Source organism: Bemisia tabaci, chromosome 4, assembly GCF_918797505.1.
Source record: "Bemisia tabaci chromosome 4, PGI_BMITA_v3".
Classification (NCBI taxonomy): Eukaryota; Metazoa; Arthropoda; class Insecta; order Hemiptera; family Aleyrodidae; genus Bemisia; species Bemisia tabaci.
This window is the reverse complement of record NC_092796.1, coordinates 45769656-45793581: the sequence shown is the minus strand read 5'-3', so window position 1 is coordinate 45793581 and position 23926 is coordinate 45769656. Positions and strand designations below refer to the sequence as shown.

The 23926-nt window shown below is 39.4% G+C and overlaps 1 protein-coding gene across 4 annotated transcripts in view; it reads right to left on the bottom strand.

Moving 5' to 3' along the window:
• Window positions 1-2544: 2544 nt before the first annotated feature.
• Ms (neuropeptide receptor myosuppressin) overlaps window positions 2545-23926 on the bottom strand; it is a 123165-nt gene continuing 101783 nt past the window's right edge. For 3 of the 4 annotated variants that reach the window (XM_019053048.2, XM_019053051.2, XM_019053049.2), the window contains 2 exons: window positions 9064-9120; window positions 2545-4233 (listed from right to left, as the gene is read on the bottom strand). In XM_019053048.2, the coding sequence (XP_018908593.1) occupies window positions 4154-4233; window positions 9064-9120 (137 nt within the window). In that variant the 3' untranslated portion in view covers window positions 2545-4153. The remainder of the gene's footprint in view (window positions 4234-9063; window positions 9121-23926) is intronic. The other variant, XM_019053053.2, reaches the window with a different exon arrangement.

The window sequence follows — 23926 nt, the reverse complement described above, 5'->3', positions numbered from 1 at the left end:
AAATGAGGGGCTGAAAAAGTGTCGGGCCGAAATAATTATTCTCACAAGTTGTGGGTGGCGGAGAGAGTTGGTGGTGTGGGAACACAATTGAGGCTGCGGGGCTCGTATAAATCACTTTGCAAATTGTTCAGCGCGGATGAGGAACGCAACAAGACCGCTAATTACTCGACACGCCACTAATCCCTTGTTTTTGGCGTAACCATTTGCTGCCGGTTGATACTGGGAGATTAGCTCCTTTCATAATAGTCAGAATATGTAGCTTCATTTATCCACGAAAATCGACAACTGCGAGGGCGAGGTACAGTTTGCCCGTGGCCACAGAGGTGACGCTTCTGAGGAATCTACACCTTAAGGTGATTCGATGGACGCCATATTTTGTGTCAGAACGGCATGCGATATAGCATCCATTGGTTCCATTTTTTTAGCTACTCGTCATTTTTCTCCAATTTTGAGATCGCAATTCTGTTGTCAGGAGACTTTTGAGACGTGGTTTTTTTGGAGAGAAATCATCGCATTCGATACTGATATCGAAACTGCACTCGAATGCGATATTTTCTCTCTAAAAAAACCACACCGTTATTACGTTGAATTTCTTTATTAAAATTGGTGAGTGCTTTAGTCCCCTGACAACAGAATTGCGATCTCAAAATTGGAGAAAAATGACGAGTAGCTGAAAAAATGGAACCAATGGATGCGATGTATCGCATGCCTTTCTGACACAAAATATGGCGTCCATCGAATCACCTTAAACACCATAAACGCTATCCGCGCGGAGAGTTAGAGGATTCAGGTTCAAATGTCTGTATGTATTGAACAGTAGAATTAAATTATATAAAATAGGTTTCTCCAACATCCCTTCATGAATGTCTGGGATTCAACTGAAGAGCATCGATTTTCAGCCTGCAAATCATTGGGTTTTTTTAAAATTATTTTTTAGTATTATTAATGTGTAGGTTTAAATACGCACTGGCTTTCTTCTAATTTACGTTGTTTTCTCAATTTTACTCGGGCCATTTCAACGGAAAGGGGGGGGGGGGGACCAGGAGTAGGAGAACAGGAAAGCGATCCCCTCCCTCCATTTAAAAGTTGACTTTTTTATGAGACGGATTCGGTAAATTTTGATCAAATTTAGTGCGTTTTCTCAGATTTGTTGAAGTTTTTATTTATTTATTTATTTATTTATTTTTGGGTCAAGTATGCCTCCTTAAAGGAGGCTCCTTTTAGCATCTTTTGTGTCTCTCGCCGCAAGTATGCTTGAAATGACGAACCTGCCCGAAGGTAAGTACTCAAATAGAGGAAAGAACAAGGACAATTTAGACGTTTTTATGCTGAGAGGAACTATGTTACACGCAATCCCTATACGGACGTAGCCGAGTTGGTCCCCGTCCCGGTTTTAGCGTAGCCGAGTTGGTCCCCGTTTATAATCAGATTCCGCGTGCGCGCCGGCTGAGTTGGTCCCCAGATTAGAACCAGGTTAAATTGAAATTGGCAACGCTGCATGTTCCAGAACATTTTCCTTCCCATTTTACACAGCCTTAGGACTGTCAATTGAAAAATCGGCATGGTTAGAAATTTGGGAGGCTGTCATTCAAGATTTAAAAGAAGTAACTAAAACTGAATTTAAAAGTATAGAAAATGTCCGTAAAATTACCGCACTGATAAAAAAAGTAAAAATGGATTAAATACTACGGGCTGGGATAAATTTAAAGGAAATTATCCTAACAAAGTATATACATGCGATGAAATTAGCCGCATACTGAGCAGCAAGTGAAGAAAGATATTCTTTTTTCTGTAACTGCCGCTTATTCGTGGGGAGAGATTTCCTGGTTTGCAGTTTTATGTACGTCTCGCTTTGAATTTTTAATAAAACTGCGATAAAATGAAAAATATTGGGGTGAGCGCTTGTGAATTCTGTATTTTTTCGCGTGAAATAATTCACAGCAGTTAGTTGTTCGGTTATCAGTTATCGAAGAAGATGCCCACACGAAAGGAAGGAGGTCGCAATCATGCAGAATATAAGTCTGCAGGACATGATTAAAAAATTCGTCCAAGCTTTTACTTTCAAGTGGTACCTCTCGATGAAGCAGATACAGCAGATACAGCAGATACAGCGTCGCCAACGCGCACTCGTCGTCATTTAATTGCCATTATACAAGCGGGGACCAATTCGGCTGGAGGTGGACGATTAGATAAATTGAAACCGGGACCAACCCGGACTTATGGGGACCAATTACCAATTCGGTATTATCCCCCAATGCACGTAGTTCCTTTTAGCATAAATACGTTTGTTTGAGCTCCATAAAATCGCGGCATAAATCAATAAGATTACTACTGCTGAGTAGCAAATTCATTTTCAGGAAGGTAAAATAAAATAAGGAGAAAAAATAGTCTGTAATTTCATTACTTCAGAGCCCATTGTGCGTGGACTTAATTACCTTTCGAATATTCACGTAAAATTTAAGAACTTTTTGGGTCAAATAGGGGACGATTGTTTACATGTTTCAGGTAATAAGATGATTCTAGGGAGGCAGAAAGAGAAATCTATTTACAACAATTTTGGAGCAAATTTATTCAATATAACAGCAATGGGAGACGCAAAAAAAGTAACTTATAAACCTGGGATATGAAGCCAATCGGGGTCAGTCCCGCCTCGCACCTGGGTCCTAGATAACCCCCAAGGAACAAAACAAACTAAAGGGGGGGGGGGGCAGTGGCGTGGCGTGAATTGCGATATATCGATTGTTATGCCAATTAAACCTATGGAGAAGGATCGATGAACAGGGTGTTCGCAGCGAACACCTTAATAATCGATTCTTTATCATAGGTTTAAATGGCATAACAATCGATACATCGCAATACACGCCACGCCTTGGGGGGGGGGGGGGGGGCGTGAGTACGCACGTTCATTGATTTGTCAAATCGCAAAAATCAAAGAAAACAGAGTTCCAAGTTGAAACAACATTCATTAACTCAAGAGGGAAGCTGGACAGCACCCGATACAGCTATTTGCAAACGGCGGCCGAGTAACAAAAACATTGGCATGGAAAAATATGGAAAAAAAGGAATTGAATTGAAAGTATGAAAATATGATGCCAGACAATCGTTCCGAGGACAATCGTAAAGACCGCAAAAATCGAAACATTCAATGCATAAACAAACATTTTACGACACACATTTTTCAGTGTGTTTCAATAATCAACGCGTTTTAGTCAGCAAGGGGGTACGATAGGCAAGAACAAAAAACAAATAAGGTTTTTTAGTCAGTATCTAATAAAACAAATATTGTAAAAAATAATTAATGGGATGGGTTTACAACGATGACATAAAGCGAACTAAAAATATTAATTTATTCTAACGCACTCCCCTGATTAAACGAAATTTCGGGGCGCCACATAATTTTGTAACAAGCTTTATGCTAAACATGACAGGCTCAACAAACATAAGAATTAAATTTCGTTCCTGAAATATGGATGCATTTACGCAAAAGAAGGCTGTATGCTATTGATTAATTGGGCAAACATACTTCTTTTAGATAGACGCATCTAACTCGAGTAAATAAAATAATATGTAAAGAAAACATTAAGAGTTTTTATTTGTGTTTAATCCATGATGTGGTAAATTGCACCATTCAGTTTGCTCGAGACATTTGTATATTTTTGAGACGGAGAGAAATATAGCCGTCCATTTTGCAGACGAGGGTAACATTAAATGATAAAATGAAGATTTTAAAAACAACAAGCAGTTGGGTCAGCGTCTATTGATCACACATTAAAATTTGACTTCATTTTTCAATTTGAAACTATAAATTCTAGCCCAGTTTAAAAACAACGACGTGGCGTTAGTTTCCCTATGCACATTAGTGTTTTTCCAGAAGAGCCAGAATTTACAGCTCCAAGTTGCAAAATGCAGTCCAATTATCAATGCACTCCTTGCTTCGATCTTGGATCAGATTTTCTATTTAGAACAGCCAACTAGCTCCAGACTGCTGTTGACCAATTTTGCGCACCACGAAAAGTAGCGCGTCCTGGTGCGACTGTTGGCGAATCCAAACTGAAAGGACAAATTGTATACAGTAAATGCAAAAGAGGCTTGGAGGAACGTAGTATTGGTTATGTTCTTCGGGGGGGAGGATTGTAGCTGGCACGAGATGATTTCAGCGTCGGCCGAACCTCATGAACATGTGGTCGGGCCTCTTTGCCCCCAGCTGCTGCGGCGGCTCGTCGTCTCCGAGAACTGAAACCCAAAGTAAGTTACACCATCAAATTTTCTTCTTAATACGGAGACCGTTAATAAAATAGGTACAGAACGCTGGAAATCAGATTTCTTGACTCCCCCTTCCCATCATAGCGCACACAACACAAATTTGCACATTCTTGAAACAATTAGGTACGTAACGCTTCGTGCAACCACCCCCCCCCCTTACCTCTCAAATTGAATCAGTGAGAACGAAAACACACCAACTCAAAAAAATGAAAATAACCAAGACACACAAAAAACTGCACAGTACGTGAAGAAGTTAGTGAAAGAAAAATATTTTTGTGCCGTAATTGCCGAAAGACAGGTACTTAAGAACACTTTAAAGGTCCGAGTTGGAACAGATGCGCTAACTTCACTGACCTTTGTGAAAAGTGACTGTCATTCATGAAAATTGAGCATTTTCGAGCTACCGAGTTGGTGTGTTTTCGTTCTCACTAATTCAATTAGCGTTTTGCGATCTTCGAAGAAAAATTACCGACTTCACTGATAAAAATATTTGTGTTCTTGCGTTACTTTTGGTTAAAATGGGAAGTGAAACACGAACCAGCATAAATTTCGCGTTCACTGTGGTACAGTTTGCGGTGACTTTAGCGCAGAGTCCAATGGAGAGACTAGGAAAATGCATTCCTCCGATTACGACGTTGGTTTCACCACTCATTCTTTTGTTAAATTTCTTCAAGAAAACTAGATGGCACTTTCTCTTGAAATCGTCAACCGGAGAATTAGGTTATTTTGTGTTTTACTTTCCGTATTAACAAAACTTCGATGTTGGAATTTCTCTCTGTGTTGCATCGATTTTTCGTCTTAGATTTGCAACAAATTGGCGTTACGCACAATCTGACTCAGTCCTGAACGCATCCGTAGCGTAGGCACTACACACGTAAGCGGAGGAACCATGTTCAAATTCGTTCCTGAAATAGATCCTTTCATTAGGGAAGCTCTACATAGAAATTAGTGTGATTTGTGGAGTTTTCAGGAGGCCTTTACCGTAGCATTATGAAAAAGAAAACGTTAAGAAGCGTTAAGATATCAAAAGTAATATAACTAACTTTCTAAATGGTTTCTTAAAAAAAATTACACTCATATGACCCCACGAACAATAAAGAAAGAAAAAAATTCACGATTTCAGAAAACTTGACTGGGGAGGTAAGGACCTACTTTGATTCGCATACCTCGCAATAGACCGCTAAACAAGGTACAAAGTCAACCATTCTGATAAATGTTTCTTAACTAACATTTAACGTAAAACACGATTCGCATAGCTGAAATTATTGAAATTAACTTCTAACCAAGATGTTTAATGTTTCTTCATGCGTGAATTCAAGCCTTCCGCTCATGAAACCCTGGTAAAAATTGGCGATAGAGCTGCGTTTCAAAATACCATCGGAGTTCTTATAGCCAACTGAAGAAGGCAATAGAAAATCATATAGCTGGCTGTAGAAAGTGGAAAAAATCATACGGCCGGGCTACACGAAGCGATAAAAAATTATACTGCCGGGCTATAGTTCCTATCGTCGGGCTTTACACTTTATCACCTGGCTGTCGCTTTTTCGCCGTCGGCTATAAAGGGCCATAAGAAATTGTGTAGAAATTCGTGTGCTTTGTAAATCCTTAAGTTTGTACGGAATCACCTTAATATTTACAAAACGCACATTATATTTTCCTTTACTACATATTTTTTTTTCATCAATTAAAATGAGAATAATCCATACAGAGTGTGCAAACATTTCAGTCATGAGTTGAAAAACGCTGACTCCACGAGATTAAGTATTAGAGCCTAACACAAAGCGGAGCAGCGGCGCACTGGCGCCTACAAACCTAACAGGGATACTTCACGCATTGCGCAATGCGTGAAGTATCCCTGTTAGGTTTGTAGGCGCCAATGCGCGTTTCGCGCTGGCTGCTCGCCCGCCGCGCCGCGCCGCAGCGTACCACGGCGCTTGAAGCAACTATTTCATACCAGAGGTATTGCACAGTATCACACAAAATTGAAGGTCTTCCAACAAATTAGGAATGGCAGGCATCCTTCAAAAGTACGCAACTTTCCTCGCAAAATAAATCAAGATACTACGGCCAAAAAGGAGAGTGGTAGTTCAAAAACTCACTAATTCCTAGCATCCTTAATTAGTAACGTTTAGCATAAACTTTATCGCCAGGCTGTTGCTTAATCGCTATCGACTATAAAAGACTATAAGAAATTGTGTTGCCGGCTATAGAAGCTATTGGAAATCTTACAGCCGGCTGTAGGTCTATGGTATTTTGGAACACAGATTCTACTGCCAATTTTTACCAGGGAAACTCAATGGTCTACGTGAGTCAAATCGCGAGTTAGAGGTCACCGTAAAATTTCCGCGGTAAGAAAAGATGGCAACCTCAATCTTGATACTTTTTCTCAGATATAGCGAGTTTTACACGTCGAGAAACCTGTCAAAACCGTTGTAGTGTGTGATTGAACTCACGCAGAGTATTGCGTTTCTTCTGACCGGGCAATTCAAATTTCCCGTGACCAATGTAAAATAGAAACGTTCATATCTAAGCAAGTACTTAGGTGATTTCAGTAATTTTCATGCAAGAATCGTGTTTTACGTGAGATTCTGGCTACGAAACATGTCAGCATGCTCAAATTGGACCAATTTGAGCATGCTGCAATTTGGTACCTTGTCCAGTGGCCCATTATCGTCTTTCTGATGACGCTATGGTAAAGGCCTCAATCCAATCTGCATATTATGGATTCAGCACCCTTGAAAAAGAAAACACGCATTCGTGCGAAGCAAAAGAAGACTGCGGTTGAACAGGACAGAATCAATGGCAGCGAATATGTATTTTTGTTGTGCAGAATATAAAAATCTGGGTCAGAATATCCGACTCTTCAAAAGAACTTACGCTCGGTTGAGCTCTCGTTGAAGCATAATAATATTGTCGATATCTCGAGTGTCTTATGTGTATCCACTTTACTTCTACGGTAATCACACTACATTTTGCAACAAAGAACCACTGTTTCTGGCTTATTTCAGAAAAAACGTAACGACGGAGTAAGTCGGCAATCACATAACTCGGTTTGCGACGTCGCAGACTTCCTATCATACTTTATTTTTTAAACGGAAAAGTACTCAACGACAATTCTTTAAAACTGTCGTGATTTTTCTTCTCTATGTGAAGAAAATTCTGCAAAAACTGCAAGAAATGATGTCAATTTGTTCTCCTTTAAAAAAAATATTATAGAGGCGGAGATTTTCAGACACCGTAAACGAGTTATGTGATTGCCGACTTACACCGTCGATAAGTACCATTAGTTTTCCTGGAAAGATAAGAGCCATTATGGATGAGCAAAAAATAGTGGTTTCATGGTGCAAAATCAAACCCAATGGACCTGCATTTGTTCCGATATCTATACTAGTCAACGCGACACGCGGCTTTTTATACATTTTCTCAGCTTCCCTAATAATCAATAGTTCATAATTTTTTGTGAGGAGCCCGCATAAATCCGCCTTGCTGAGTCTACACGCACCCTTACATGTCTCGTCAGTTTACAAATTGCATCTTTCAAATTCCCTGGACTCCGGCGTAAATAGCAGAGACATTTAACTTCCATCAAACTGACTAACTAACTATTATCTATTTTCGCTGCACTTTTTTGTCAACTAACTGCCCGGTTTTCAACATCCAACAAGAGAAAAATCATGCGCTTCGTTTGAGACGGGTGGGCATATAAAAGCGAATTCGATATTAAAACGAAACTGGAAGATCTGCGCAACTCAAGAATTTCAAACTGCCTACACATGCCATTAAAAAAAACAGTACTAACTAAATGATTCATTCTTTAATTTTCAATACGTTTGGATCAAAATACAAATGTTTAAAGGTTACAGGATGCAGAAAAAAGTGCTACGAGTATGAATAAAGGAGGAGAGGGATTTCAATTTTTCTAAGAGAGAAAGGGGGGGGGAGGAATGTTGTGCTGTTGGGTATGCTGAATGGAATCTTGTGTAGGGTGAGAGTGCGTTTCAAGTAAAGTGCAATATTTATTGAGCCATTGTGATCTAATTTTGGTAATATTTTTAAGACAACTAGGGCCCTTTAAATACAACACAATACCAAGACAAGCTAATTTACAACACTAAACTACATTGTTGAGGTGATACTGAAGTAGTAGTGATGCGATGATTTTAAACTCTTGATTAATTATTGATGCCTGCATTTTAAATGTCCTGTAAAGAGAGTTCTGACAATGACTCATTAGATAGGGTCAGAATTTTAGCATTATGATATTATTCTGTGAGAACACCCTATTAAATTTAAAAGGAGAAAATTTATGCGAAGAAAATTTCTTAAATTATCCTAAGCAAAATGCAAACTTTCTCAAGAGTAATTTGATACATCCAACTCATCAAATCACAAAAATTTGCAAGTATCAAATCGCGCACTAAAGAGATACAAACTTTTTTATGTGAGACAAAATATTCAGCTTAATTTTTTCCAGAAATCTTAGGTAATTACAAAAAAAGGAACGTTTTTTAAATTTGCGTTTCAAAACTTTGTATTCAAACAAACGGAGCTGGGATCATCAATATTTCATGTTGGGGTTACTTTACAAATTAACACTCATAGTGTCATACATTTCTTTCGTGAAATCTTGAGTTAGAAAGTTAAAAGAAAAAGAGAACGTTTTCTTTCAAACGTTGTTGTGTGAAGGACATTATATTCGCCTCAACAAAGTATTTTCAATGAAAACAATAGCAGGCTCGTTCACTGAATGGCTCATTGGAATTTGACTAAAATTTATAAATTTTCAGAAGAGTAACGCACCTCTTTTTCGAAGCGAGTTCTCCAAAATTTGTCGGTGGTGACTAAAGACTGCGTCATCTGATAAAATCAAAAAAAGAATCCGGTCAAAACTAATCAAGTTGAGTTATTAAAACAAAAATAAAGAAAATATTACACCTTACTATGCACCTATCGTTGAGTTTTTTAGGTTTGACAGTAAGCTCTTGTCTTTGTACATTGCGAGAATTGCAATGGGCAAACCATCCCTGATAGCACGTAGTTGATGAGAACAAAGGTTTTTTTTTTATTTTTTAAGGAAAGATTTGTGATTAACAGGAATAGGTAAGGGCGAATTTCATTATAAGACGCATGGGTTTGAGAGTTTCATAGCACCCCCATCTCTTCATCCTGACGCATGCTACGTGCTTGTACAACATAATCAAGGAGATCCCTGATAGCGATTTGTCCCGCTATTTCATTTTCATACGAATTTTTGCAAACACTACAATTTTTGGTAATATTACTTACAGTTGTGAATGTGAACTGCATTTTAACGCACGTTGACAAAATCACCAATACTCTCCCGAAAGAATATTTTTTACGATGTAAAACACATTCAGACTAACTTTCTTTCCTGCATGTGTGTTTCTGTCATGCATGTATTCTATAGTTGTATGTATATTATACATGCATGTATTCTATAGTGTCACGTATGTATTCGTATATATAGGACTCAGAGCTCATGTCACAATGGAGATAGTTCCTTCTGATTTAAATAAGTTCAATTTAACCTAAAAACTCGGGAATATTAGTTGTTTGTCCAATTTGACTTGACGAGCTAATGCAGAACATCGTAATACGGATCGTATACCACACATTGTATCTCACAGCACCTAAAATGTGGTACGCACAGTGGTTACAAGTATGTGTATTTTGAGAGAATTCCGACACTTATTTTGAATAAAAAGAGGCACGCGGCCTAGAAGGAGAAACACAGTTCATGTTGTACTGACACCTCAGCAGGCATTAAATGTAATTTCGACTAATCAGCTATTTTTTTCATTGATCTCTACGTGTAAATAGCTCATTTTTTCTTATTTTTTTATTGTTAATGTGTGTCTCTCTTCTCTAGATAGTGTGTCTCTCGTGTCTATCAATGAGAATTTCAGCTGAAAATGACCAGAAATAAAAGGTTTGTTCTTGCAGCAAGTAATATAAACTTCATCACTTTAAAGATATCATCAGAAGAAAAATGCGTGGGAGAATCAATAGCAATATACGCTATTGAATGTGAAAGACGATAGGAGATTTGCGGGGAAACCAGGGTGGCAACAGCTATTTTAAGCGGAAGGATTATTACAGACAGTGTTGATGTCAATCTCAAGGTGACTCCAGGGTAAATATACATCGATGTGTCGAGACAGTTTGGGTCTCATGTGTTTTTCGGGTTAAGCACGCTTTCAAAAAACCAAGCCAATAGGAAGTAAATCCATAACTCAAGAGTTCAATATTATATTTTGGAGCGAATGAGCCCAAAAATAAAAGTCAAATTAGGGCCAAACAAATTTAATTAATCGATCGTTGATATCGACCCATGACATTTTTTTGGTCATACCTTTGAAAAATATGCTTTTGAGATATGGAGCATGTCGATCCGATCTTTTGAAAAAAAAAACCCTCAAAAATTAGTCGTACAGCGTACACCGCAGCGGTGCGGTGGCGATACAAGAAACCAATACCCTGCGCACACATTAATACACCCAAACTTGAAATTGTTGAAACATTTCTCAGGTTTATAATTTCAACTCGAATTTCGACGACTTAGCAACACTTTCAAGAACTCTTGCAGGAGAATAAATCCACCATCCACCAACCTACAGCGCCGTTGGTTCTCCAGAAGAGCAATGTGGCGAGCCGCGTGCATTGAAACGCCAATCGCTCTGAATCAATAAGATTTAAGGATTCTGAGGAGAGCTTTCGACGCTCCTCAAACACGACTGTCTTTCATTTACGCCACTGTTGCTTAGCCGGATAAAAATTTGATTTCATAGGACTTGAAATTCGTCGGTGCTAAATGCGTGTTCGCTGCGAGGCAACTATGTTCGGACGCAAGGATACGAGAGAGCTAAGGATAGGTACGTATTAAAGAGACGTTACAAGCGAAAGTCAATATTTGCCATCGCTTGACTTTTGAGTCCTCTCTTTATTTCAATATGCTCCTAGTTTTGCGGAGTTCTCGGTTTAAAAGGTCATCAAAGCAACTTGGGACTATTAGTAAAACACGGTTGCGCATTAACTGAGAATCTAGTATTGGCGTGAGCCACATATCATGCTTGACTCTTTCTTCAATTAATATTGAAACCACAAGCAAGAAAATTCTACATATTACAGCTCATATGTAAATGCAGGTGGTGTTTGCCAACTGCACCGTGCGTGAAACTAGACATGTTTTGTAAGAAGACGTCGCCATTTGTGCTTTCTCCGAAAGTAACAAAGTAAAGTAATGATAACTTGCTGCGATTCCAACTTTCTTTTGGAAGGAGGTTGATGCGGAATGCTTCGGTCACCTTCTTCTACACCAAGAGAAAAAATAACGCAAAATGTCAGAGAATTTGAGAGGAAAAATCCAAATCAACACACGCGTATGGTTAATTTTCGGGGTTTCACTGTTACCGTCAGGAATTACCTAGCGTACTAAATGTGAGAAGGTAATGAGTTAAGATAAATTAGGATTGCACGGCCGGACTGAGCATCACAAGGTATTTTGTCAGTCAAACTATGACATTTTCGCTTGGGCCGCAGAGTCTTAGAGTTCTTTTTACAATTTCATGATCAAATTGTTCACACCACTTCCTGACGCATCACAAGATGATTGATTGTGATTAGGATAATGACAGGATAACGATTTGAATCATGGCGATCGGTGATATGCTAATTACGTCTTAAAACTCCAGATAACTCTCAATACACTGAGGAGGTTGGTGAAGTACGAGAAAACCACTCTTAAGTCGCCAAGCTGCAATTGAGCCTGCAAATTTCTGAACATTTCAAGGGGAAGAGGCAGAGAAAAATCATACGATTACTAGCTCGCATACGCGAATGCATGCCTCATCATTTTAAATACTGAAAATAAAGCTGAAAGTTGCGCGTTTCCGACACACACTGACTGAGTAGCCTCAGTGCCCTACTTTACAACAAAGCGGTGCTAAACGGCAAACTTTAAGCATCAGGATCCAAGAGAGGGGTTCCAATAGGCACTTGAAGGTGAGCGTGGGAGAAAAGAAAGACCAGGCGGGGGAGGGTAGGGAGGCCAATAAAAGAACCTTAACGGTTAGCGGTCAAGCTCGATAAAAATGCAGGAACGGACCACAGCGGCGAAGCGTGAAATCATTTGCTATCGATTTTTTTCCATTCGAAAATATGGTAAAGAATCGATTATTGAGGTGTACTCTGATAATCGATTATTTTTCATAGATTCAAGGGAAAACTTGAACGTTGTGCGGTACGATGGTTACGTTCAGATGTTGATGCACCCTCTCACGCACCAAATCATTCTAAAAAATAAACCTATTTCTAACAATGATGAGGCAGTGTTGTAAGTGTAGCACGAAGTGTCTGATAGTTTTCATCTGTTGGTTTATTAGCTTTTATTTCGTCAGGAGCCTACGATCATCTCTAGTTTCTATTGATTGGCCAAAGGCATCAGACGATGAGCACATCTAGGCTTCAAGGAACAAGGTACGTACATTCTCTGCTGATTTCTCCGAATGGGTAAGTGCTTGTATGAGTGGGTAAATGTTCTCAATTCCTTTCTCTTAACTTGATCAAAATATTAAAGTCGTAAATGGAGAGAGACGGCGCATACCGACGGTGAGACTAGAAAGCCACAGGCCTAGATTGCAGTGTTTAGAATGTATGCTGGTAATTTATATTTTTACGAAAAAGATACACATACCGTATTATTTACGTAGAAAAAAACAGAAAAGCGAAAATGTTCAGCGAATAACGTTTGCAGCGGTTTGACATTAAAATCATAAAAATGCACGTATAGTTGGCAGCAGCGCAAAATAAGATATGAATCTTCCCAATTCTACAATGTATTTTGAGCAACACAATAAATGACTTCATACGGCATGTCTGTGCGCTCCATGATCAATTTCATCTTACTGACTAACATTGCGTATGGTGCGATCAACGCCATGATGCTATGCATTCAAAATGGGTCGGACAAGAGGCACAGTTACGCCTGAAAAATAGGCATGTAGACTTTTAGAGAGTAAAATTTCAAGATGCGACCGTCCTACATGAAAATGCAACCACCAGGAGAGAGGGAAAAACACGGAAAAAAAAAGAATTGCTGATTCAGCAATTCAATTGCTAAAAACAGTGAGTGCAATGTTTCAACGCAGATTTTACAACAAAAAAATCCCTTGCAGCAAAAGGTGCTACTATCTGACCTAATAGCAGGCTATTCGCCGGTGAACATTGGAAGGTTCCAATGCTATTAGCAGGCTACTTTCTGAGCTAAAAGAAGGCTAATTAGGAGGATAATGTTGGAAGGAGGCCTTTCGAAAATCTACCTGCTTATAGGCAGGTAGAATTGGAGTGAGTGGAGGCGAACTCGAAAACAAGGATCACAGTAGGCGGTCGAAAAAAGGTCGTCTCGCTTCATTAACTGGGGGCTCAAGAGGAATGAAGAATGTATCATTCCATCCTTCTCTCGCTGACACCACAGATTTGTTGAAAAACCGTGGGTTGCAGATTTTTCAGGGGAGTCGAGTCGACATTTCAATCCATCAGAATTAGTTTGGTCGCTGCTTTGATGGTTGCAGAACTTGCAGGCAAGTTACGTCAAGATTTTATTCGACACACTTTGTTACCAGAAGGGTCAAACAGTTGAAAACTAAAATGATGAGTGGAAAAGATCAACTATGACCAGCTGGAAGGTTCGATGAGCATATACTGACTAAAAGTAAAAATACGAAAAGTGAGCGTGGAGAAAATGGGGGTTTTAGGAGTGGAGGCACCAGACGTTGGTCCCGGTGGGACTCCTCATAGTCCAGGAAAGGAACAAGGAAAGAGGGGAGGGGATTCCCGGATCGAATTGTAACATAAGGTTTCTATTCATCAATTAACGTAGAAAAATAATCTGAATCCGAATATGAGCAACTCACAAGAGTAAGTCGTGTTTTTCAACAAACAATGCCTTTAAAATGAGGCGATTTTCGGCTTTTTGCGAACTGTTTTGACTGAACTCCAACGCAGTAACAATGAGGGCGCTTGGATGCCTCCCCTAGTGAATTTCAAAACTATGCCTTCAAGTCTGCGCGCGGTGCTAAGGAAAAACGCCGTATGAACATTCGAAAGTTGCCGAATTTCCCCAAATAAAACATGTATTTTTGAAGAAAGTTACGCGTATTTTTCCTCAAAATTTTCCGATATTTTAGATTAAATTGGGAACAAAATTGTCTGAAAAATTGGAACAAAAATATCCAGAATTTTCCAGTGAATTCCTTAGTTAGGTATTGAAGAAAATATGGCAACGCCTGTAGGCTCAAACGGTATTTTTCCTTAGCGCGGCAGAAGTGAGGTTTTTGTCGGCTTTTTGCAAAGTAGATGAAGATACAATAAGAGCATTAACTCGACGCGTTTGGACGCCACTAAACTATCTGGTCGGAGAATCATGTTTTGAGACTCGAGAAAATCTTGTCAAAGCGTGGGCCGTCATGGGCCGTGCAGCTGGCAGTCTAAAGGCGGTCCCAAAAGATCTCATTCTCAATTAGTCACCCTTTTCTCCCTCTCTTCTCGACCAAATGGAGCTCCAAAAAAACTCGATGAAATTTCTCAGTTCGCGTTCGATTTCAACTTTCTTAGTAAATTTACATTTTGCTAAAAAAGTATATTACAATGAACTAAATTTCTTCGTGATATGTTGATATGTAACGGAAATAGCATTCAACAAGTTGTAAATGCAGCAGTAGTGATATGGAGCTTAGTGTACCGTAGAATCATGTATTTTCATTAGTTTGACCTCCATTTTGCTCAAAATTTCACCGTGAATCCAAAAATGTAAACTGTAATAAAGGTTTGTGGAATAATGAAAAAAATTGTATTCTTGCTATCTTTAAATTCTGAGGGTCAGATTTAGGTAGGTGAGAGACAATAGGGCAGAATCTCGGTATCGAGGGTTGCTGATAGGCCAGAGGGCGGAAGAACCCATGTCATCCGCTTGTTGCGCCGCTTTGACAGGTTTATGGTACCTACACAGGCTGCGGCCTTCTTAGACAGAGTCCGAGTTTGACCTTGGGCCTTGGGTTCAAGTCGAGCCGGTGTAGTGAATGTTACAACTAGAGTCCCTTTATACCCAGAGTTAAGACAACTCGATTATCAGCTGACTGGAAGCCGGCCTTGGCTGGCCGCATATTCCCAAACTCCGCGTGAAAGTGTCCTTGGGCACCGCGGCCATCCTTTCGCCTTTCTCCTTCCTCCCGTCTCGCGTCTCGCCGTCTGATCGTCTCTCCAACCCTTCGGAATGAATGGGGGTGCGCGACCACGCGGTCCACTCTTTTTGTTTCCGGAAAATATCGTCCTCCTCGAACAAGCCCTTCGCAGAGTTGTCACATGTTGAAGGAATTTGAATACGATTATGAACTATTCTTGTTCTCATGTTCGGTTCTTTAAATAGCACTTCAGGATTTTGGGAACTGAAAGTCTGTCTAATATTTTTAGTGGCAGTGAAAAATGAAGAACCGTCACTTCCGTGAGGTTTTATTTGCGAAATTCAACACGGTCAGTTGAATACTTTTCCGAAACACCATGTACATGTGCCATTGAGAGTGCTCATCGCGTAATTGATATAATTCGTTTTTTCTACTTTTTTTCTTCATATTCATTCCTCTCATGTGACTACTTTTAGTGAAGCACGACGCAGGATGTTGTAATGTTCTGGTGCTGGGCCAGTGTACGTAGGTGTACCGTGGTGGTACCGAATATGGGTATGATGAATGAACGAAAAGACAACTACAGGTATCGTGGGTACAAACTATGTATAAGTCGATAGGCGTACAGTGAGGTGACAACAAATCTAACTGCTATGTGACTATGTCAGGAGGTCGCGATCCCGGCGCGGCGTGGTGGCCCTAGCGATGCCAAAATCAGAGTGTCTCTACTGTCTCCTGGTTGCTGTTCAAGGGGATGATCATCATGAAGGGAAAGCCGGGAAAGAAACAGGTAGGGAATCATCCGTGCCAGGCGGTACCGGGCTAACGGGAGTTCCGAGGTCGCGGAATCGCGGACAAGGGAGGTGCCTGGCGCGGGGTTGAGAGGATGAAAAGGAGAGACAGGCGCCAGGCTGGTATAGATAGATATAGGCATGTTGGGGCACACAACACTCCTCCCTCCATGTGAGAAAAAAAAAAAAATTAAAATTTTGAAGAAATTTTAAATTTTTTTTTTTTTTTTTTTTTTTTTTTTTTTTTAAAGGAAATTGGAGAATTGAAAAATGAAGAGGTAGTATAGAATACATGAATGATGGAGGTAATTTAGAGAATATTAAAGAAAGTAGAATGTAGATATAGACGTAAGGAGATAGTTTGGAGAAAACAGAAGAAATGTAATGTATGTTGAATTGAAATGAAGACGAATTAATGTGAGTGAGAAACGCAGGTTGAAGGTCGCTGATTACTTTTTCGAATGTAATTGGGGTTTTCATTTTTATGTTCGTTCGTAGCTGGGTGATGATTTTTTACGTTGAAATTTGCCGAGTGAAATTTAGGGAATGAGTGCAATTTTGTGAGCAGTTTAAAGGGTAGGTTGGAGAGCATGTTTAAAAGTTTCTTAAAAACAGTGTTGTCAGAGATTTTAACAGAATCTTGGAGAAAATGAAGGATCAGAAGTAAGTGCAGTAGCGTGGTGATGAAAACGGACTCGCTTAGAAAAAGAGCTGAGAAAATGAATATGGCTGGATCTAATTTAATTTTGATGTTAGAACATGAATTACACTTTGATTTATCGAGAGAATGTTCGCTTGTGGTTTTATTGGATTTAAGATTGTTAGGAGAGGAAACTATGGGCGTTTTAGTTAACACTTCATCTTTAATTTTACCAGTGTGTTGCGGTTTTGGGAGCGACTTTTTTGTCGATTTTTGTGATGGATGTGAATTAGGCGATTTATTTTTTGAAGTCCTTCCTCGGTTTTCAGAGCGATTATTTTTAGCCTCGGAACTAACATAATTTTTGGAGTTAGACTGTATTTTGTTTTGAAATTGTTTGGATTGATGATTGGGGACAGAATTGCTCTGAAAATTTTTGATTAAATTGTATGGTTGAAAATACAAATTTGGACTGTAGTTCTTGTTACTTTTATCTTTAAAGCGTTGATTTTCAGATTTTTGAAGGTTATTCGGATGGTGATTAAATCGAACGTTGATATCAGATTTTGGGATAAAATTACAATAAGAAAAATATAACGAGCTTGAGTTTTGCTGATTACCGAATTTTGAAGGGGAACGATAACTTGGGTGCTGTTGAATATCATGATGTATGCGACTTAAACGCGAGTTAGTATTTTTGCTTTTTGAATGTTTTATCTTTAAATTTGGGAAAAATGTAGTTAATAAATTTCGATTGTCAAGAACGTATGTTTTAGAGTCTGAAGTAACAGGATGAACGTTAGAAGAGTTGAAAGTGTCACTATTTGATGAATAGCTAATAGAAGATTTTGAAGCAGAAGAGGAAATTTCAGAGTACACAGGTTTGAGAAAATTTTGATTTTCATGAACGTAATTTGGGCTAGAATCTAAATGTAATGACCTTGAGTTGTTCATAGAAGATTTAAGATCAAGATTTAACAATGACTTGGTGAGTTCAAAGGTAGAATCTGTAGGTCTAAGGTTAAAGTTGGGACACATGGAAGTAGTGCTTGAATCGATCGAAGGATCAGGCGAAGAAGTAGTATTTTCAGATAAGTTCAGAGTATTGGAAAGATTGTCAATACTATGCTTATCGATACTATGATTATCTATGCTATGCCTAGTAGTACTAAATGTACGTTTGCAAGAATCTTCGGACAATGAAGTTTGATGCAACGTTTGCTTAAAACTAAGAGTTTTGATTTGATTAGAATTATTTTGATTTCGATTTTCCTTAAGATTAACATTAAAATTATTAGAAGGGAGTTTTTGACCTTCTTTAGATGTGGGATCCGATTCAGGAGGATCTGAAGTAAAACTAGACTTAACATTACAGTCAGAATTTGAATGCGATTCGGAGTACGGCCTAATATCATGAGGATTTGAAGGAGAGTTTGACTTAAAACTAGAGTTAAAATTTGACTGTGAATGAGGATTCGGCTTGAAATCGTTAGAATTTGAAGCAGATTTTGACTTAAAACTAGAGTGAGAATTTGAATATGAATTCGAAGAAGTATCATGATGATTTGAGAGAGATTTGGACTTAAAACTAGAGTAAGAATTTGAATGAAGCGAATCAGAATTCGAAGAAATATCATGAGGATTTGAGAGAGATTTGGACTTAAAACTAGAGTAAGAATTTGAATGAAGCGAATCAGAATTCGGCTCGATATGATGAGGATTTGAAGGAGATGTTGACTTAAAACTAGAGTAAGAATATGAATGCGAATGAGCATTTGGCTTGAAATCATTAGGATTTGAAGCAGATTTTGACTTAAAACTAGAGTTAGAATTTGAATGCAAATCAGAGTTCGGCGAAAGATCGTGAGGATTTGAAGGCGAATTTGACTTAAAACTAGATTGAGAATTTGAGTGCGAGTTCAAAGGCCTCAAATTATTAGAATTTAAAATATTTTTTGACTTAAGACTAGGTTCAATATCTGTATCAGAATTTGATCCAAAGTTTGAAGGAGAATTTGAATTAATACTATCAAAATTCGTATGAGAATTTGAATTAGGGTTTGAATAACGACTTGACTTAAAACTAGAATGAAAATTTGAATTTGAGGAAGTGATCGACTTAAAAGTAGTTTTAAAATTTGAATCAGGATTTAATCGATGATCTGGAGTTTCGAAATAAAAAGAATCAGGATTTGATGTAAAATTTGATTCAGGAACAAAAATAGAAGTACAGTTGGAAATGGAATTTGAAAGTTGATCGAGATTTGAATCATATTTGTAGCTTGATAAAAATCCTACATTCCTATTTGGATATGCGAATTTTGAGTTAGAAATTGAAGATGTTTTCTTTTGCTTCTGCTTGTTCAGAGTCTCCATAAAAGTTTCTAAATTTTCAAATGAGTCTTCTGGAATTTTATTTTTAATAACTGGAGGTAACTTTTTACTTATGACTAGAAAGAAGCATACTGCAGCTTGCTCGGAAAGGGCGTTTTTGACGAAATTAAATACACTAATTAAGAAATCATATTCGTTTTCAGTAAGTTTTGAAATTCTGGGAGAAACCATTTCTATTAATCTTAGACAATATTGAGGTTCATCCGTGGAGAATGCACAAGGAGGTTTAGCATCAGAAATAGTGTCTACATTCAGACTTACCCAAATTTTACAATTTAAATGATTATGTTCTGTAGTTTGACACTGCGGACAGTACTTACCAAAATTTTCCCGTAACTTAGACTTTAAATCACTCTGAAAGTTGTAAATTAAAGCATGCTTGAGAGTTTCCCAAGAATTGATGGAATTTGCGTTTAATTTATGGCTAAGATTTGAAGCTAATTTTGGAATTAAAATTTGAGAGACTACTTGCTCTCGAAGCAAAGGCTTGGTAAAATAAATGATAGTTTCACATGATTCAACGAATTCGCCATAATTGTGTCTGTCACCACCGGAAAACGAGGGAAGAATAACACTTAGAAAATGCGATGGGTTTTCTAAATTACACATGTTGCACAAAATTTCGATGAGCTTTGAAACGTTGAACTTTGGGCGGTGTGGTCTTGGCCGTAGTGTATCCAGAAAATGTTTAGTTTCGATAAACTTCGCGACGATGCAGTCCTGATGGAAGTATGTCCAGAAAATAGGAGAAGTGCTCGGATGTCCGTCTTCTCATCCTCTTTTCGACTGCCAGACGACTGCCAGAATGGTTGGGAGAGCTCTTTTTTCGACTGCGCCACTGTAATGTTCTGGTGCTGGGCCAGTGTACGTAGGTGTACCGTGGTGGTACCGAATATGGGTATGATGAATGAACGAAAAGACAACTACAGGTATCGTGGGTACAAACTATGTATAAGTCGATAGGCGTACAGTGAGGTGACAACAAATCTAACTGCTATGTGACTATGTCAGGAGGTCGCGATCCCGGCGCGGCGTGGTGGCCCTAGCGATGCCAAAATCAGAGTGTCTCTACTGTCTCCTGGTTGCTGATCAAGGGGATGATCATCATGAAGGGAAAGCCGGGAAAGAAACAGGTAGGGAATCATCCGTGCCAGGCGGTACCGGGCTAACGGGAGTTCCGAGGTCGCGGAATCGCGGACAAGGGAGGTGCCTGGCGCGGGGTTGAGAGGATGAAAAGGAGAGACAGGCGCCAGGCTGGTATAGATAGATATAGGCATGTTGGGGCACACAACAATGTGCCGCTTGAAAGCGGGAAGCGCTTACTGGGGGTTGTGCCGCTCAGCGGCCACAGAGCCCGCAACACTCGGTTTATATTAAAGTTATTCTATCTTGCATCTTCATTCTTGTCTGCAATTAATCTGGGATTGATAAAATCGCAATATATAGCGATTTTTCCGTTGAGAAATGCTACTTGGGTCAAGGGAAAGTTGTCCACCGAAATCTAGACTTAATGATTACTCACCGATAATCTTCATATTTCATTTTCAGTGTCATCTTCAAAGTCCGGTTTGATAGGTTTTTTTGGTTTATTATGCCATTTTGGCACATTATTTTGTTGTTCTGAATAGATTGCACTGTACAAAGAAATTGCTACTGCAGATAGAAAAAAATAATCTAAGTAGGTGTTTAGGATTAGAATGACAGGAAATTTGATTTTCAGGAGTTTTGAGTGGCATATCCGATTTGATCCATTTATCATTCGGAAATTTTAATTCGATTTCAACATTTTACTCGGAAGAGCACTGAAGAAAAATTCTAAATTAAATCAATATTTTGTTTGTTTGTAACATATGCGAAGGAAAATCATCGATTAAATCAATGGTATGCTCAAAAAACAACTACACGCCTGTCAGTACGTACAATAACCATCTTTGAGTGATGAGAGGATCCACATTACGAAAGAAAATCTCAAAAACTCAAAGGTTGCCTTCAATATTTGGAGATACAGAACAACATCCACAAATGATGTTTCATTCCTCACCTTGGCCCCTCAAAATGGACTTTAGGGTAGCCTTCAACTGTGGCAGAAACAAAAGAACATACAGATGTGACCGTTTATCCACTTACTGTGACTACCTCCTTCGGTTGGAAAGAGAGAGAGAGAAGTTATTGACTACCTGACTCCCGTCAATATACGATCCTCGCGGAACAATAAGGCGGACCGCATCGGAACCAGCGAACCCTTCGCAAGGACCCGTTTTCTCGGAAAGGTTGAGCGAGGGTCGACTTGGGTCAACACCCGCTTACCTTCTAGTTTTAGGTGACTAAAAACATGCAAAAAGACTTCTAACGCAAGAATTCAAAAAGCAAAGGTTCCAACGGGCCTCTGGACGAAATTAGAACTAGCACCTTTTGCTGCAAGGGATGCTACTTTAACCACCCCCGTGGTTAAATTAATTTACAATGTGGTTAAAGTAGCATTTTTTTTTTGTAAAATCTGCGTTGAAACATTGCACTCACTGTTTTTAGCAATTGAATTGCTGAATCAGCAATTTTTTTTTTCCGTGAGGGGTGAGCATTTAAGTGACGGCGCGAGACAAGTGTCGTCTAAATCATAGAGGTGAAGAAAAAGAAGAAGAAAAAGAAACAGAAAAACTGGCTGCTCATTTTCAGTTTCTCTCGGAGTTTTCAATGTGCAATTCGACAACTCCGGAAAGATCAAACGTCGAATGAGGAAGCGGATTTGAAGGCGCTAGCGGCGCGATGGAAGGCGAAAGGGAGTTGCGGGCTTGCGGGCGAGACGCACGAAGACATAAAGCTGACCATTTCACTCGTCATTACTTTGATTTGATAAAGCACTTATCTTTTATGACGTTCAACGCGCTCTTTTTAGCAGCCTTTCGAGTTTTTTTCGGTTCCGTTGTTTCATCGCCACAACCCCGGAGATAAAACTGATGGGGGTCGTATGCAAAATCGCCCGTAAATAGAATACAGCTGTCGATGTGCCCTTCAGCGGCTCTAAATCGTCGGTTGTTGGGCTGCGCGTTTACACCTAAGACCAGGCCATTCGACGATACACAATCTATCCCTTTCTTTCATCGTACGGTCGAGTTCAAAGGCTGGAACAGGATAGAAATGGACGCCGACGATTCGTACCGGCTAATTTTCTCCCGGTGTGCGGTGCAAGGACTGGATAAGCAACGGACAAAAGGTGTGGACAAATATTACCGAATAAATGTCAATGGATCTAATTTTGTGGGGGGAGGGGGGCGTCTAATTTCCAAGAAGTAAAAGTGCCAGATTTTCCGTTTATCCGATAAATTATTATTGATAATAATAATAAATTAATATTGATAATTTCCGATACATTATTATTATTGATATGCAATTATTGAAATTTCGAGTTTGTCAGGCGGACATGGATGACGTAAGTTAAATGACAGAGCGTGATTGGTCGGCTATGTCTCATCGCTGCTATGTCGTGCCTTTGTCAGGTGAAACTCACGAGAACGACAAGCTAAAGGCACCTCTTAAGTTTCCGGCAGTATATCGTCCATTCCACCTGACAAAGGCATGAACTAGCAGCGATAAGACATAGCCGGTCAATCACGCTCCGCCATTTAACCTATGTCATTTATGTCCGCAGCCGGTCAATCACGCTCTGCCATTTAGCCTATGTCATTTATGTCCGTCCGATAAACACAAAATTTCAATAATCGGCCTGCTGGTCAGATTGTAAGACATTTATCAGATGCAAACGGATTGGAAATCGGATAGGAAGAGAGAGAAAATACAGGAAAGAAAAAGGAAAAGAGGAAGAGGAAGACGGAAGAAGAAGAAGGAGAGAGAGAAGCAGAAGAGGCAGCAGAGATAGCAGAAACAGAGGAAAAGGCAGAACAAGGCTGTATTTCTTTCAGTTTTTGACTTCACTTAGTTCCTAGGGTAACAGCTCGCGATCAAAGCGCCTTCAGATTTTCGCTTAGGCAATACCGCATTGCTCCCGAGTTAAAATAGTCGTATCACCCTAATTTGATCGCTCCGGCGAGATTCTCCGGTTAGCGTCAGTCGAAAAGCTTTGAATACAACGCATTGCAAGTCGTGAGTCGGGAGGAAATGGCTATTGCCATCAAACGGCGTCAGGTTTATTTACAGAAAATAACGAATTTCGCTCGGGTTGAGATAGTTGCATCGCTGGAATTTGATCTAACAACCTTCCATCCACCAGTTTTACATGCATTTACTTTTATGAAGATGGGACGAATTAATACCAAGAACCGATTGGAATGGCTCCTCGCTACTTATGCTTCTCCTTCCTTGGCTCCTCATTATGCCTCAAACCACTCTCCGAACATCCGATCGCACTTCGTTTACGGAACAGATGCTCCGGAATTCCGAGCGAACCCTGCGGTTATCCCACTTTAGTCCGAGACTCGCGAATTTAATCGAGGAAAACTCATCGGGAGAGCTGTGCACTGCATAGCTTGGGTGCAGCACACCTTTGATCGGGTTGCATCGACTGAAACGAGTCAAATAACAATTCTGGTGAAAATTCAATTCGAGGTTACCTCGGTTGCAAGTGTTGGGCTGTTTATACGTAGCCAAGAATCCTCACTCACTCAGAATCCTTACTCGTGGCACTT